Source organism: Asterias rubens, chromosome 13, assembly GCF_902459465.1.
Source record: "Asterias rubens chromosome 13, eAstRub1.3, whole genome shotgun sequence".
NCBI lineage: Eukaryota > Metazoa > Echinodermata > Asteroidea > Forcipulatida > Asteriidae > Asterias > Asterias rubens.
Window position 1 is genome coordinate 12,884,252 of NC_047074.1, and position 17,442 is coordinate 12,901,693.

Consider the following 17,442-nt stretch of genomic DNA (forward strand, 5'->3'; position numbering starts at 1 on the left):
AAGACAGTGGACACTATTGGTAATTGTCAAAGACCATTCTTCTCACTTGATGTATTTCAAATATGCATAAAATAACAAACCTGTGAAATTTTGAGCTCAATTGGTCGTCGAAGTTGCGAGATAATAATGAAAGAAAAAACAACCTTGTCACACGAAGTTGTGTGCTGTCAGATGCTTGATTTCGAGACCTCAAATTCTTAACTTGAGGTCTCGAAATCAAATTCGTGGAAAATTACTTCTTTCTCAAAAACTACTTCACTTCAGAGGGAGCCGTTTCTCACAATGTTTTATACTACCAACCTCTCCCCATTACTCTTTACCAAGTAAGGTTTTATGCTGATAATTATTTTGAGTAATAACCAATAGTGTCCACTGCCTTTAAAAAGATAAAAGTGGAGAGTTTACACATCAAAACATTGATAAATTACTCGGTAATTTGTAATGAACTTTTGGTTGACCCAATACCTGGTTCATTTCGTCCTTCAAATGATGGATTTACGATGAGATTATCTCCAGACTGGATGCAGTTCTGCGGCTCTGGAGGAGTGACGTCAATCACAACCCCATCAGAGAAGACTTGCTCTGACGCTCTACCAGCTGCGTCAATGGCTGACACTATGGAATAATACCTAATACCTGGTGATAAGAACAAGGACCAAATGGAAGTCCTATCATGATTTAAGTTTTGATCGTGATCAATAAAGATCCCGTAAAATTTATTCTGCTCAATGAGATTTAATTTATTCCAGTTATATCTTTTATATCTGTGTACACTTCATGATAAAAATCATTGTTATTTAATTGAAAATCTAAAACTTTCAATCTTGGCTGTGCTCCGTGGTCATAATGGGTTGATGAGGCTGGCAGCCAAAGGCGCCCTTGCATGCCTGCTTCTCGAACACGTTGTAGCCGTGTCTTTCGCAATTCAGCTCTTAGCTGCGAGTAAGGATGATCAGCCCCCAAATTATTATTATTATTAATTATTATAAAAAATACAAGTGGGTGAGAGGTTACAGTAAACCCGTTCTTGTTCGGCAACCAGATGCAAAAACAAAATCATTGACACAAGGTCAAAGAATCAATCTCTGTATAAACAAAATACACCAAAGCAACATGACACGTTTTAAAAGGACAACTTTGTGGAATACGTTCCATGCTAGGATAATAACGATTGCAAAGTAACAAATATGATTTTTCGGAACTTTGATCTTAATAGTGATATTACCAAACTCTGGATCACTTATCAGGTACTAGCAATCACGACTTACCTCCTGTGAGAGGAACTTCAAGCGTCTTCGATGCCGATAACTGCATCCCAACATCGGTACATTGGAGGACACTATCATCAGTAGAGTCAGGAGTTCGTCCAACACACCACTCATAGTGGTCAATGTAGGACTCCAGGTCTGTAAAGCCGTGCCATGAGGCTGAGATCAATGTACTCGAGTTCTGGTACTCTACATCATGCAGATCTAATGAAAGGAGAATGCAGGCTTAATGAATGTTTGGTAACTTGGGTTATCAAATAGCTGTTTTCAACTATAATGTCACATCGTACTTTATGCCCTCTCGAATTAAACAAATAATCCCTAAACCAAACACAAACTCCGATTGCTAAATTAAAAATAAAAGAACAGCGTACAACTTCAATAACATCTGTTCGTTCTAAAACTACAGACACTGAAAAAGCGTTTGACGTCATACCTATCCCGTCAAACACCAGTCCAGCATCCGGTTGTCTCCGATCAACCACAAAGCCATCACTGCTTCTGAGTGTGCGCAGACCTGCTTTGTTGATTGCCCGTACGTTGCTATAGTAACGGTGCCCACTTTGTAGACCAAGGCCAGTGAACCGTGTCCTCGATTCACTCGCTATTAAGATAGTGTCGACAAAGTGACGGACATCTTCTCCTTATGATCGAAAAAAAATGAACCTGTTGTATCTAAAAAGTTATCAGAACAGGCAAACATAATGTGTACGCATTATCATTTTTATCAAATGCTCGATGACAGAGGATCTGGTTAAAGACACTGGACACTATTGGTAATTATCAAAGACCAGTCTTCTCACTTGGTGTATCTCAACATATGCATAAAAATAACAAACCTGTGACAATTTGAACTCAATTGGTCGTCGAAGTTGCGAGAAAGTAATGGACGAAAAGACACTTTTGTCACACGAAGTTGTGTGCTTTCAGATGCTTGATTTTGTGACCTGAAAATCTAATTTCAGATATTTTCGTGAAAAATTACTTATTTTCTCGAAAAATACGTTACTTTACGAGGGAGCCGTTTCTCACAATGTGTTTATACAATCAACAGCTCTCCATTGCTTGTTACGAAGTAAGTTTTTAATGCCAATAACTATTTTGAGTAATTACAAATAGTGTCCACTGCATTCAAAGCCATTGGGCCCTTTCGTTAAACAGTGTTGCCCAAGGCCCACACTTTGTGTACCACAACTTCTATATCAAATAACAAACCTGTGGAAATTTAGGCTCAATCGGTCATCGGAGTCGAGAGAAAACAACGGAAAAACCCACCCTTGTTTCCGCGCGTTTCGCCGTGTCATGACATGTGTTTAAAATAAATCCGTAATTCTCGTTAACGAGAATTTATATTGTTTTGCTGTTTTCTCAAAAAGTAAAGCATTTCATGGAATAATATTTCAAGAGAAGTCTTTCACCATTGCCTTCTGTAAGCCCTGTAAGTTATTTGTAAATCTGTGAACTTTAATTTTTTTTCTGAACCGAAAGGGTCCAATGGCTTTAAAGGAGATTAAGCGAGGAGTAAAAACAGGCCACACATAATTCAGTATTATTTGGAAGGATTCAAACATAGTTATATTAGTTTGTCTTAATAGTTTTACCTGCTTTGAATGTGCTGAGTGATACCTCATAGTGTGATATCTCGTCGTCTCGAAACACTCCCTCCCAAGAGACGTACAGAGTCTCAGGATCGTTGAGATAGTCGGTATCCTCCGTAGATTCATCGGTTGCTAGATCCTTTATCTGAAAGTTAAATGTTGACGTTCCAAAGACAAATTAGTCTTTAAAGCAATCGAACAATATCGTTAAACAGTATTGTCCAAACTTATATACAAAACTTATATACAAAATAACAAACCTGTGAAAATTTAGGCTCAATCGGTCATCGGAGTCGGGAGAAAATAACGGGAAAACCCACCCTTGTTTCCGCACATTCCGTCGTGTCATGACATGTGTTTAAAATAAATCCGTTTTTTTCTCGATATTGAAAATAGATAATTATTTTCGAATGTTTTCTCAAAAAGTAAAGCATCATGGAATAATATTTCAAGGGAAGTCTTTCACCATTAACTTCTGTAAACCCTGTAAGTTATTTGTAAATCTGTGAACTTTTAATTTGTGTTCTGTTCAGAAAGTGTAAAATAGCTTTAAATACACTGGACATGCTGGGTAACCGTCTAAGGCCAGTATTCTCACATAAAATAATAAACCTATGAAAATTTGTGCTCAAGGGGTCGTCGAAATTTAAAGAGAATAATTCAAGGAAAAAAAACCTTGTTGCATTACCGTGTGTGCTTTCAGATGCGTAATAAAAGTGAGTAATAAGTAATTACAATAAATGTCCAGTGCCTTTAATGTTGATGAGAGTTTTTGTTAGTATCTAAACGTGTTTTTTTCTGTTTTGACGCTCTTTTTGGTAGACCTTTCATGTTGTGACTTTTATTATATCTGTGGAATTTCGCCCATAAATCAGTGCTACATTGACAAAAACCAATGCTATGACCAACTCCAATCAGAGTGATTCATAACAAGCAGCAACATTGCATGTCAGTAAAAGTGTTTCTTTACTTACCTTTGTTCCTCTGAGTGTCGAGAATTCTGGAGCCTTGATATCTGGCGTAACACCATCTGATCTAAACACGGCGTACGAGGTGTCACTGTACCAGGCCCGGATATAAAAATGATACCTCAATCCAGTCGTAAGCATTCGGTCTGAAATAATTCCAAAAACAACCAAAAATACCGTACCGGCCTAGTTTTCCTTTGGCTACATTTACGTTAGTCTTGAATAATGATAATAACAACAATCATCATCATCATAATCAAAGTAAGCATCTAAAAAAATCGCCGGTACACTGCACAAACTGGGGTGTTAAACTGATTCTCTTGGTATATATTATGTGACAAAAACGACACGGTGTTATTTCACCAATGTTATAGTAATTGGACAAAACAAAACACCATGTTGGTGTTGTCACATATAGAACCAATTTAACACCCCATTTTTTGTAGTGTTTCCTACATAAATTGCTCATTGCGTTGCAACACAGAGGGAGAGTGTTTGGGCTGTCCTCATTAAACTCTGGTGAGTTTTTAGAAAACTCTCGAACAATGCAATAAAACAAACCGGTTCATCGTTTAAAGACACTGGTCACTATTAGTAATTGTCAAAGTCAAGTCTTCTCACTTGGTGTATCTCAACATGCATAAAATAACAAACCTGTGAAAATTTGAACTCAATTGGTCGTCGAAGTTGCGAGATAATAATGGAAGAAAAAAACACCCTTGTCACACGAAGTTGTGTGCTTTCAGATGCTTCGTTTTGGGACCCCAAAATCTAATTCTGTGGTCTCGAAATAAAATTCGAAATTTACCTTTATCGAGTGTGACGATGGTATGATTTTCCTGTCCAATGTCAAACCAAACCCTTTCATTGGCTGAATCGAATACCCCTGTAGGTTCAACATCTGTTGACGAGTCGTCCCCAATACTCCATTCATACCTTCAACCAAATTAGAACAAAACCAATCCGGATTATTGTACTATTCGAAAACAGCTGTGGTAGAATTGGAGAATTACTGTTTGGCGCAGTGGTTTCTATTTTTAGCTAATGTGACCCCAGCTCGAAGCCTTGCACGTGAATTGCGTTTCTATCTCGAGCTGTTTGCGCAGATTTTTCCATCTGTTGAGACCTTCCTTTCTACAAAGGTGTATTCATGTTTTCATGATAATTACTTCACAAATCATTTCAGTATACTTTAATGATTCACAGTGCGGTTAAAAAAATAGACGAACTTAACATAAATATGCATGTGATTTTTTGCTTCACTGAACTCGGGAAAATACCGAGTTTACAGTGCTAACACACTTCGATGTTATGGTAAAACCAAAATGAGCTATAACAAAACAATTACAAGTAGTTCGCTGTGATTCCTTCAATCGATGCTTAGACTTACCAACTGATATTCAGTCCTTTGTGCTGACTGACCCGCCATGCAGCAGCCATCATATACTGCGTCACGGTGACGTTAATATCAGTTAAGTTATTGATGACGTCAAAGTTCAAATCAACTACATCCAGGACCTCTATCTCGGTGTTTGGGTTGTCTAAATGAAGCATATACATAAGAAAGGTCACTTAGAGAAACATTTTATTTTTATATATATAGACATAATACACAATGATCACAATTTTGAAAGGCGCCATCAAGGTTATACAAAAAATTAACACTTATTTTAAAATGTGTACAACCAGAGCCCTGCCAGCGATAAAAATAGAATTGTATAAAAGGGAGACTACACTCAAATGCTAAAAAAAACACACCACAATATTTTTTTATTTCGGACTGAAATAATGCTGGATTATTAATCTATAAAGTCATTTGTTAAGTAAAACGGATAACACTTTAATAATAAATGTTTGACTGCGTATGTTCTAAGGTCCCAGGAGACTGCACTGCTACTTTATATTTTCCCTGAGAAAAAGAAGAAAAAAAAATGTCGACTTACCTCTTGTCAAATCACTACATTGTCCTTGTTTTGTAGAACAGGCTCCATGGATGGGTCCACAAGTGCAGTGACCCTCACATGTTGCAGATTGGCATCGACGTAACAGGACCAGTGCGCCCTCATCGGGTGATGTTTCAGAAACTTCAAATGTGGAATGGTGGCGACTGCTTGGCAGTCCAACCTTCAAAATTGAAATTATGGGAAAAAATTTGAGATGCGAAAAAAATATGAAGATATAATTATGCAACAACTAACTTGCAATTGTTTTAAAAAATACGCAAAAGTAGCACCTCAGTTAAAGCTGTCAATGCTAAGAATATTGTTATATTTGTGTGAATCAACATGTTTTGGGCAATGATTTATTTTATTTTAAATGATCAACATTTGTATCGTTAAGCCGATTAAAATGCAACTGGAACTTGACGTATGTGCGGTCAAGTACTAAAGAGAAGGAACAGTCAAATATCTCTAAAAGTTATGCTGCTTTCTTAAAAAGCTAGACAACTTATAAATATAAATCAAACTTACCCCGTTTACAGCCCACAGAGAAACAAAAAGGTAGTGATTGTACGAACCAGTTATACTGCCCTCTACTGGTAAAATTGCCGTCTGTGTAACGCCCGCGTCCAATGACATGCCATTACTGCTGTGGTTCACACGAACTGGTCCACTCTAGAAAGTTTACACAATAACTGGTTAGCCTCGAGTGCGTTACACTACCAGTAGCAACCTGCTTGCAAGCATGTTAAGCATTAGTTTAGCTTACTAAGTCTGCGGATGGTCGTTTACACGCTGGATTTTGTATAACATAGACCGGTCCGCTGTCTTTTGGAATTCCCCACTGACTCGTACACAGACGAGCTTCAGTAGAAATACTGTTGATTAACACAAGTGACCACACCAGGGTAAATTTTGATGAGTCCGCCCCTGGAATGGTGCAATACTCTCTTGACCAACTGGAAGACTTAACTGTGGGATCAGTTAGTTTAATCCTCGCACCTATGACTTCTATAATGATATAACCTTTTATTGTTGTCAAATGGCACTCTCTTAATGTAAAAGAGTGAAAAAGCACTCTTTGAAGAGCCATATGAAGGACAACTCTCTTTTGAGTGTTTTGAGTGATTTTTCCACTCTGTCCTGAAGTGAAACCCCTCTAAAAGAGTGAAACAACCACCAATCTTTTTGAAGAGACATAATATGAGGGACAGCTCGAAATGCAAATAGTGGTGTTTTTCACTCTTTTGCATTTAGAGAGCAGGGTTTTATTATATCTTCCCAATTGTACTACAGCGGCGACTTAAAAATGTAAGTCTCGGCAATTAAACTTACCGGTGTGAGTTCTGAGCCTCCGTACGTTCGTCCCACAGCGATAAAGTAATGACTGATGCCGGAGTGTAAGTCAGCAAACCCAATCCAAGCAAGGGCAAGGGATCCATTTGATGTTAACGAGTCCTCTAACCATGTCATCCAACCAGAGTGATATCGTGGGGTCGTCATTGGCTCAGTAGTGGCACGTGCTGAATCGGTGATGCATTTCGATGACTCGATTGTGCATTTTAACGACTTGATAGTGCAATTTGATGACTCGATGGTGCACTTTAATGAATCGATGGCGCAATTCGATGACTCGGTGCAATTTGATGACTCGATGGTGTAATTTGATGACTCGATGGTGCAATTTGATGAATCGATGGTGCAATTTGATGACTCGGTGGTGTAATGTGATGACTTCATGGTGCATTTTAATGACTCGATAGTGCGATCCGGTGACTCGGTTGTGCAATTCAATGACTTGATATTGCAATTAGATGACTCGATAGTAAAATTCGATGACTCACAAGTGGAATGTAATGAGTCGGTGGTGCAATTCGATGACTCGATAGTGCAACTCGATATTTCGAGACAGCAATTCGACGACTCGATATTGCAATTCGATGACTTGATAGTGGAATTTAAAGAGACGGTGGTGCAATTGGATGACTCGATACTGCAATTCGACGACTCGACAGTGCAATTCGATGACTCAATAGTGCAATTCGATGACTCAATAGTGCAATACGATGACCCAATAGTGCAATTCGACGACTCGGTGGTCGAGTTCAATGAGTCGGTGCTGGAATTTGCAGACTCGGTGTTGCAATTTGATGACTCGAAAGTGGCATTTGATGACTCGCTGGTGGAATTGATAGACTCCGTTGACGTTTTGTTGTAGATGTTTCCGGGCTTTAGGATTAAAAACAAATTAGTAACTGAGGATGACGGGACAACATTTTATGAAATTTAGTGAAACCTCGTTATGCCAAACTACTGTCTCAATAACTACAGTAGGCCTATGCAGTACGGTAGCAGACAAAGTAACCATTCGTCACAACACATGCAATGATAATAATGATAATGGCTCTTCATATAGCGCTCATATCGTCACTCAGTGACACCCAATATGCTTTAAAGGCAGTGGACACTATTGGTAATTACTCAAAATAATTATTAGCATAAAATCTTTCTTGATTACGAGTAATGGGGAGAGGTTGATGGTATAAAACATTGTGAGAAACGGCTCCCTCTGAAGTGCCACAGTTTTCGAGAAAGAAGTAATTACCACGAATTTGATTTCGAGACCTCAGATTTAGAACTTGAGGTCTCGAAATCAACCATCTAAACGCACACAACTTAGTGTGACCATGGATGAAGGAAGAGAAGGAGCTCGAACGAAGGGACTTCAAAAGTCGAACCCGTGGTACCGCAACCATGTAACGACACCTCGTAATCACCGACATACCTTACACAGACAATGGGCGACCTGGCGTAAGTGAGTTTGCGCGTGCGCACTTGGTTCTTCACTCATATATGGTGTCGTATGTCGTATGGATATAATACAGAAAACAACTTTTTTGAGACCTGATAAAAATTGTGTACACTTGTGCCCACCAAATCGAAAAACACATTTGAATACCAACTACCCTCGTGTGCTAATACCCAAATTTTGAACCACCGCTAGTGACCGGAAAGTTACAAAAAATGTAAAAATATGCCATGATGTTTCCCTGAAACACTACAAACGGTAAATGAAAACGTGTATGTTCACAATTCTTGTCTCAAACGATTTAACTTTACACGCAGGCAAGAGTGCAGACTGGCGGTACCACACGTTCTGTACAAAGAGATTTAATACTACTCGTTAATCGGCCGTCCAGCTGGAGGTCTCCTATCTTTTTCCACTGGCCAGACAGGGGCATTGTCAGAGTATTCTTTTGTTACTCTGCGGTTTTGCGGGTCGTTCGAGCTCCTTCTCTTCCTTCCTCCATGATGTGACAAGGGTGTTTTCTTCTTCTATTAGTATATGTTGTGATACACCAACTGTGAAGGCTAGTCTCTGACAATTACCAATAGTGTCCACTGCCTTTAACATACAGATTTTCCCCTGCAAGGTATGTGGGAGTAAGTTTGAATTATGAGATCTCCTCCGACCTTTTACATTCACCATGTAAGTGTTTTTTTACAAGGTGCTCTGTGGCGCACACTATGCTGCCAAACAAACAAAACCGCGTGAACCTACTGAAGTAGTCGATACCAGGCCTGGTTCCGATGGAGTTATCCAAATTATATGATGACGTTCCAGCTTAGCAGCACTCTCTGTCTCAACTGCAAACGTCCCTACAGTCGGGGAGCTACCATCAACCTAAAACGTGAGCAGATATATCGACCACTATGAGTCATTTACACAGACAAACACATTTTTTATTTTGTAATGAACGCAGCGCTATCAGCCTGTTCGACACCAATACATAAATGTACCTTTTTTATGGTGATTTCTGGTTGCCAAACACGAACTTGTATAATAAGCGACCAGTAAATTTTAATGTTAAAGTTGCTCATATTCTGTTCTAGCGCATACAATAAAGCTGGAGCACAGTCGCTAATGGCAAGACCTGTAGACATGACATGTTTCATCATGCGGTGCCCTATAACCAATGTTTGATAATAACTCACAAGAAATTCTGCTGACTTTGCTTCTGTACAGAGTCCGGCATGATTGCATGCTACCACTGTGATGACGTAGTGACTTCCTTCATGCATGGTCAAATTGGTAAAGGTGTGGTCTACCTCGCTTCCAGCAATCTGTAAAATGATGAAAATGTACATTTTTTTTTTTAATTCAATTGACAATTACTAATAGTGTCCAGTGTCTTAAAATTAAAAAAAAATGAGTGTCTTAAAATGAAAGAAATACAATCAGCACACTGCATAAGGTAGACACACAAAAGGAACGTTGGTACTTTCACGTAGATCATTTTAACGCCGCTATAGCTCATCGTTGTCGTCTTTGTTTATTTAATGTTTCATAATTCTACCTTTGCCCGTATACTACATTTTCGCTTTGATACACTACCTGAAAAGTTGGAATATTAAAATCTCCATTATGATGTGTGCTCACTGACACATACTGTTCCTTTATGCCACTCTCCGGGTCATCGAACTTCCAGGAGAATCGAATGACGTCACAGAGAACCTAAATATAACAAAATTTAGCAAAAAATATACAAATAAATCAGTTACAAAGCTCAATGAGTGATTTCTGGCTCAATTGCAAGGGTTTGATGCAACTTCATTTTTAAAGGTTAATCTCCTTAGCAAGAAAGTCTTGTCAAGAATTTAAGATCTCATTTTCGCCAAACAATACTGAAACGAGAATAAATAACTGTCAAAAAGTTTACATCTGTTGAAATTGTACAATATTTAATGAAACTGATTCAAAAACCTTCCAATATCCTTAAAAAATAGAAAAATTGTTAATATTAGTTTTACCTGAGTGTTTGTGATAACTACTCCGACTGTTCCGTCAATGGTTGGTTCCTGAATCACTCGAGGTGGGCTTGAATCTACACGGAACCCATTGGATGTAGATTCACTCCACCTACCAAGCCCATTATAAGCACGGACTGTGATGTAGATATCAGTGTTGTCTAGCATCTGATCTGACTCTGATAGGAACATCAGAGCAGATTGTGACAGCTCAATACGTGTTGATGAAAGGATATCAGCCGAGCCTGGTGTGGTACCAGCTCGCCATTCATAGTGTGATAGGCTAGAATGGGGATCATGGAAGCCCCACCAATGTGCAGAGAGCTGCCTCCTGTAAAACGAGCAAAACAATACACTTAAATACAGTGTAATCTGGTGTATTCCTAATTATGGCTTTTGAACTTGCAATCAGGGAAAACGTGCATCACAGCATGCACAAGAAAGATCCTTATTATCATTTGTGCCGTTAACTCCTCGAGTCGGGCTACGTAAACTCAACATAATTGTTACAATTAGTAAATAAAATTTGGTCCACTGGGTCAATGTCCAGTAAGAACTGGTCTCATTGAGGAACATTTATTTACTGGATTGTTTTATTTTCTTCCAACAAAGTTTGACAAGAGCTGAGTAGTTATTTTTTTCACGTTAATTTCCCTTAAAGAATCCCAGTTAGTAACAAGTAGTTTTGTTTTTAGTTTCTGGATGCAATAAGCAAAGTCAAACTCGAGAAGGAAACCAACCTTGACGACTGAAAGCTGATATCGCCATTACCGGGGCTCCCATCATAGACACGACCTACCAACGGGGGTGAATCATCAATCAGGACCCCATCAGATGTCACTGAAGTACACAGGTCAGCAGCGTTACAGGCCGTCACAGTTACATAGTATGTTAAACCAGGAACAAGGTTCAGGTTGTCAGCTTGACATTCTGAAAAAGTGAAGTGTTTCCAAAAGTGCTTATCGCGAAAAAAGTTACAATGGCAATACACGCAAAAGACACAATATTGTTTGCTCCACGGAGATACTGCGAAGTCTCAACAAAAGTAATAAACCTTAGTAACTTACGTGCTACATACAAAATGGATGGTAAACATAACAGGGTAACCTTTACAGTCATGATGTTATAAGATTTAGAAGATAAAATACACGTTGTCAGAAATTACTTAATGGGTAATGATGAATTGTTTATTGCTTGTTTTAGCTTGCGTTTTTCTGCGCTAATGTGATCACTGAATTTCGACTTTCTTATGGAAATTACTTTGCTTTGGCAGGATCTTGGTGGAGCACTTAAACCAAAAATATATATATATGTTTGGGTATGTATTTTTTTGTACCAGTTTCCATGCCTATATGCTGCTCAGGTATGACGTCACTGCAGCCTTTACACGTCCCTGCTTTCCATGAATAACCAATGAGGGCGCTAGCGGGATCATGAAACCCTTCCCAGAATGCACTTATCGATTTCCGGTCCTCCTGGAAGTCTCGATCTCTGTGATTGAATGATGCGAGAGAGCGATCTCCATCAAAGACGTGACCGGCCACTGGAGGGCTCTCGTCTACCTTGAAGGCACCGAACGACTTTAACGTGATCAACCCAACATGGTTGATGGCCTGAGATAGATATTGTTAAAATATTTATAAGTTAAATTGAGTTAAAGGTCTTGTTTCATAGTGAAAACAGACAATTGATTGCAGAAAATAATTTTTCTCAATGAACATCGGGATGGCCGATTGATCCCAAACTTCCACATGTTTGTCAGTTTATATATATGGTGGATTACATAACGTGCTTACACTGCCAGCAAATGTTTTGTTGGCAAAACCAATTCTGTAATGTTCCTTTAAAGACAATCTGACTTAATATCAGAATTGTTCAACTGATGCATACAATAAATGCTTACCTTAATTGAAATGAAATACGAGTGACCTTCATGAAGGGTCAAATGTTGTGAAGGGTCACTGACTCCAAACTCTGAGTCCTCTCTGGTGAATGGTATGACGTCAGAATGACCCGGATGTGAACCCACTGCCCACTCATAGTATGCGATTCCACTTTCCTGGTCAGTAAAAACATTCTCCCAACTGTGAATATAAATTTTCAAATAAATATTCAATTCAATGTAATCAAAGAGAAATTTGCTTTCGAATTGGACGCTGTGTGCTATTAAGCGCGTATTTATTTAGAAAAAAAAATGATTGAAATAATATCTTAAAAGTATAACAAATTCCGAAGAATCTTCTCTGTGTTAGTAAACTATATAAAGCAAAGCAAGTTCGCCAAAGACCATAACCTACCAAGAAAGATACACGCATGGTGTAAACGCAAACCAAATATATCATGGACACTTATAATATCCCTTGAGATACTGTGTGGTTACGTGCAATTTTTAAAATAACTTTTCCACACAGAAAGTAGCTTTTAGAGTCACATCTACGTTTTTCTAATTGCACCACTAAATAGTCGCAAAATGAAGGTGTGTTAGTGCACAAGCCACTTCTAAAAAAAATAAAGAGCAGTTCCAAACGGCAAAACCTTAAGAGATGCACTGGACATCGCCACTCGGTTCTTGTTTTGCCAAAACTAATTCTCTTTTTTGTATGATAGGGTGTCTCATTTTCGTAAGATGTCCTTAAAGATGCTATGTCAGATTTTTGGCCCGAATGAGTGAATGGTATTTCAAAGAGTATCACCTGCTCTAACGAAAAAAAGTTAAACTTTTACTTTTAATGGTCAGGAACCATGACAATAATTTAAAACGTTTCTTATAAAACACATAAGAATTGGTCACGTGATATATTGTCGGGATCCCGACAACAACTCATTTTGAGCACTTTACTTCACTGCTACTAATAATTGGCGGACTTTTTCGAGCAATGGCTCAAATGAAAGCTTGTAACTTACTCGACCCCCATCAAAACACCTATTGAATTTTAAATCAAAACGTTTGGGTCAAAACGGCCAAAAATCTGACATAGCATCTTTGATATAGGGGAAGTGAAATTTCAATGAAAGTTTAAGGTTTTTTCCCCAGAATCACCTTGGTGAGACGGATTTTGTGGACACAAGGAAGCTGCCCCCAACGTCCAATGTGTAGACATCGCTCACGGTCGGTGGTGTTGTGTCTATCATAATTGCGTCAGAAATTGATGTTGTAGACAAACCAACAAAATCAGTGGCTAAAAGAGGGAAATATGTTAATACTTCAGTGTTAACATCGCCTTTGTTTTTTGTTTTATTATTTTGCACTGTACATGTTTTGAATGGGGATTACATTAACAGCCAGCCATTTTGGGGTTTTCCTTTCCATTTTGTCTTATGGTAAAGACGTCACTTAATAAACATCGTTTTACTTGAAGCTTCCTTTATCAAACTCAAACGCAATCGTCCCTATTAATTACAAACGCTCTTATAGAATCTTTAACCCAGCTTTTCCTATTTTTTTTTTGTATTAAATGCATGGGACACTATTGGTAATTACTCAAAATAATTATCATCATGAAACCTTTGTTGATTACAAGTAATGGGGAGAGGTTTTTGAGAAAGAAGTAATTTTGAGACCTCAAGTTTAGAATTTGAAGTCTCGAAATCAAGCATTAAAAAACACACAACTTCGTGTGACAAGTGTGTTTTTTCTTTCATTATTATTTTGCAACTTCGACGACCGATTGAGCTCAAATTTTCACAGGTTTGTTTTTTTATGCATATGTTGAGATACACCAACTGTGAAGACTAGTCTTTGACAATTACCAATAGTGTCCATTGTCTTTAGTTCATATGAATAGGCTTTCGAAATGTTTAAAGACATATCTGCAGATTGTTTATTACCTCTAATGACTGCAAAGTATCTGTGCCCATGTTGTAACCTCAAGTTATGTAAGATGATGCTGTTGGCGATACCGACACGGGTGAAATCCTGTACATCGCTTCCACCTGGCATTGATCCTGTAAACATATACATCACTAATTAATATTAACCTAAGACATTTTGAGGTAACACCATGTAGGTTAAGCTGTTTTCGTTTAGTGTTGATGGCCCACTGAGCACAAATTTACACAGGTTTGTTTTTTTAAGCATATGGTAGGATACACAAAACTCTTCCTAACTTAAGACTAATCTTAGGACTTAGGACGAGTCCCAAGCCTGCACTGTAGCATGTAGACCTTAAGATTAGGACGAGTTACTCGTCCTAATTCGAGATAAGACGAGTCCTAACTCTTTGTGAAATCGACCCCGGTCTTCGACAGTTAACAAACATGTAAATTGCCTTTATAAAATCTCACCGATTGCATACTCGTAGTATTTGATTCCAGAGTGATGACGTACCAAGCCGTGTTCCTCAACATCACTAAAAGACTCCCATTGTAAAACCAGCATTGAAGTCGAACTCTATATAGAAACACAAAAACTCGGAATTTGTACACAGAAACACTTTTTAGTCACAATATTATTATCAATTTACACAAGTTGCAAATCTCTTTATAGGCAACGGCACATGATCCACATTGCATGGTATATACTTGGGCAAGAGTTTTTCAATGTAAAGGATAGAAGACGTCTGTGCGGCACCTAAATGTAGCCCGAGCCTAAATGTAGCCTGACCTAAGGGAGCCCCAAACATGTACCTAAATGTAGCCCGGACCACTCGCACTACCTGATATTTGTTTTTATTGCTCCAGCCGATCCAGACAGATCCGGGTGTCGGCGGTGTCGTATCAACGACCACACCGTCGCTACAGCTGGACACTGACGGCAGAGTTTTCGTCCATCTTTCATTCTCTAGTGTAACTTCATCAGCGTGGATGCAGATGCGGTACCGTTCGCCGTGCTCGAGTGATAAACCATGGGCGTTCACAAACTCTTTATCTAAAGGAAGAAGCATTCATTCAAGAACATTTCATAATGGTAGTTTTTCTTTAAGGGTCGAGAAGATAGTAACAATGTCCTCGTCAAACAAAAATCTTCCCCTTACTCAGTTCCCACATCACACAACATACAGCCGTAAAGTTTTTTACGAGGTACTTGAAGCCATTATCCAAGTCACCGACATCGGCAGACTATGTGTCCTATTCTTCATGTTTGCGAGTCCTTTTGACACAGACTCTGGAGAGTCAAATTGACCAGAATTGGGTCAGGCCCACATGGACCCGAAATTGGGTCAATTATACGACCAAATTTGTTTTACAGTGTAGTTTTTCTTTAGCATAACAACAAATAAGTTATAATTTCAGTAAACAAAAAAAAAAGAAAGTCGTTTCTCTTTACCAGTGTTTCCACAAGCCTTTGCCAATGGATGTTCACATGGATAGTTCAATCCATTGTCTAAGTCACCAAATCCGGCAGATCCTGTGTCTTTTACTGCTGCCCAGACGTAGTGCCTGTGACGTAATGAAGGCCAGACTGCTGAGAGGACGGTTGTTGATGAGATGTAGTTCTTATCGGCTTCAAGCCACAGAGCATTCTGCTCTAATGCTACTTCATCTAGGAAGATTGTAAAACATTCTGGAGCTCATCATTTTTAATTTTGTTTTACGGTAAAAAAAACAAATATCTATATCAAAGCTTGAATTCTTCATGTCTTGTTCGGATTCTTGGGTTGGGTGTTTGACCTCGCCTTGCAAAGTCCTCGAACCTTTCAGATGATTGTTTTTCCTCTTGCCACAGAGGACTATTAACGTGCACAGAAAGGCAACTTGTGGTTGGAATGGATCAACTTGGTCAATTTTGTGGTTTTGTAGGCCTACTACTTGGGTGTTTCCCGAATTGTTGTTTGTCGGGGAGACGGATGGTTGCTATGGTGGCTACTATTAGAGTGCACTGTTTTTTTGGTGTATAAACACACAACTTTACCAAAACCAAGCAGTGTTATGTGATTGTGTCCACCTTATCTCAAAATGGCTTAGTGAGGTTACTCTGCCTTAGGTTCAAAATCACATCAAGTGCGATCTGAATGGTTCTAGTAAATTTCCATTTTATCTGTAATAAGTGATCCTTTCTACTTGACGATTTCAGATCCTCGGTAAAGTTCAAACTCACGGTCTGAGTCGATGACAACATGCGGTTTAGTAACCGTCTTATCATCACAATCCACAACCTCCGTGCTCACTATGGAGGAAAGTCCAGCTTTATTGTAGCCCCTCACAGCCATACGAAGACAGGTGTGATGGTCGAGATGTCCTTCAAACGATGCAGTAAAGTTGGCCTTTAAAGCGAACAAACAATAATAATGTTTAGTTCATATATAAATAATCTTATTTCGTGTTGGGAGTTAATCGCTCAGTGAGCGTTTGATTAATTTTTTTTTGTAATCGATGTCGTGCAAAATGTGTATTCGGTTTTTCACTTTTTTTTTTCTCGTGACCCAGTTGACCAATCGATCTCAAACTTCAACATGTTCGTTAGTTTTTGTATATGGTGGATTGCATTATAAACCGTCAGCGTAACTGTTGGTAAAAGCTGCATCATACCGTCTCACCAATGATGTTCAAATCATCAATGCGTTTCCATTCACTCAACACGGCACTGTGTTCCCCATCCTCAGTAATAGTCCACTCATAGAAGTCCATCCACTCCAACTTTCTATCACTGTCTATGTATGCATGCTCAAATGTCTGGAAGGCCACGTGGAGATTTGTACTTGTTGAATCTGTCTCAATATTAGTGATTGTGACGTCACCTACCAATGGAGGCTTGGAGAGTACCCAGAACCCATCACTTATTACAGGCTTAAAGCAGACACTTCCGTGACAGAATTTAGCCTGTGGCAAACACAAAAAGAACAGGTATTTATTTGCACAATTTCTATTTTTTTAGACCCTTTTTTAAAGTAATTTAATCTATTCGTGATCTCGAAAATTG

The 17,442-nt window shown here is 38.7% G+C and overlaps 1 protein-coding gene across 1 annotated transcript in view; it reads right to left on the reverse strand.

Moving 5' to 3' along the window:
- LOC117298747 overlaps positions 1-17,442 on the reverse strand; it is a 40,168-nt gene that overhangs the window by 8,032 nt on the left and 14,694 nt on the right. Inside the window, 24 exon segments of the mRNA XM_033782067.1 lie at positions 416-636; positions 1,269-1,472; positions 1,705-1,911; positions 2,870-3,011; positions 3,841-3,980; positions 4,643-4,770; positions 5,225-5,375; positions 5,778-5,958; positions 6,306-6,449; positions 7,110-8,003; positions 9,337-9,459; positions 9,771-9,899; positions 10,171-10,290; positions 10,587-10,914; positions 11,324-11,513; positions 11,920-12,196; positions 12,487-12,667; positions 13,624-13,762; positions 14,412-14,528; positions 14,868-14,973; positions 15,239-15,450; positions 15,850-16,065; positions 16,621-16,786; positions 17,052-17,342. Of these exon segments, the coding sequence (XP_033637958.1) occupies positions 416-636; positions 1,269-1,472; positions 1,705-1,911; positions 2,870-3,011; positions 3,841-3,980; positions 4,643-4,770; positions 5,225-5,375; positions 5,778-5,958; positions 6,306-6,449; positions 7,110-8,003; positions 9,337-9,459; positions 9,771-9,899; positions 10,171-10,290; positions 10,587-10,914; positions 11,324-11,513; positions 11,920-12,196; positions 12,487-12,667; positions 13,624-13,762; positions 14,412-14,528; positions 14,868-14,973; positions 15,239-15,450; positions 15,850-16,065; positions 16,621-16,786; positions 17,052-17,342 (5,007 nt within the window).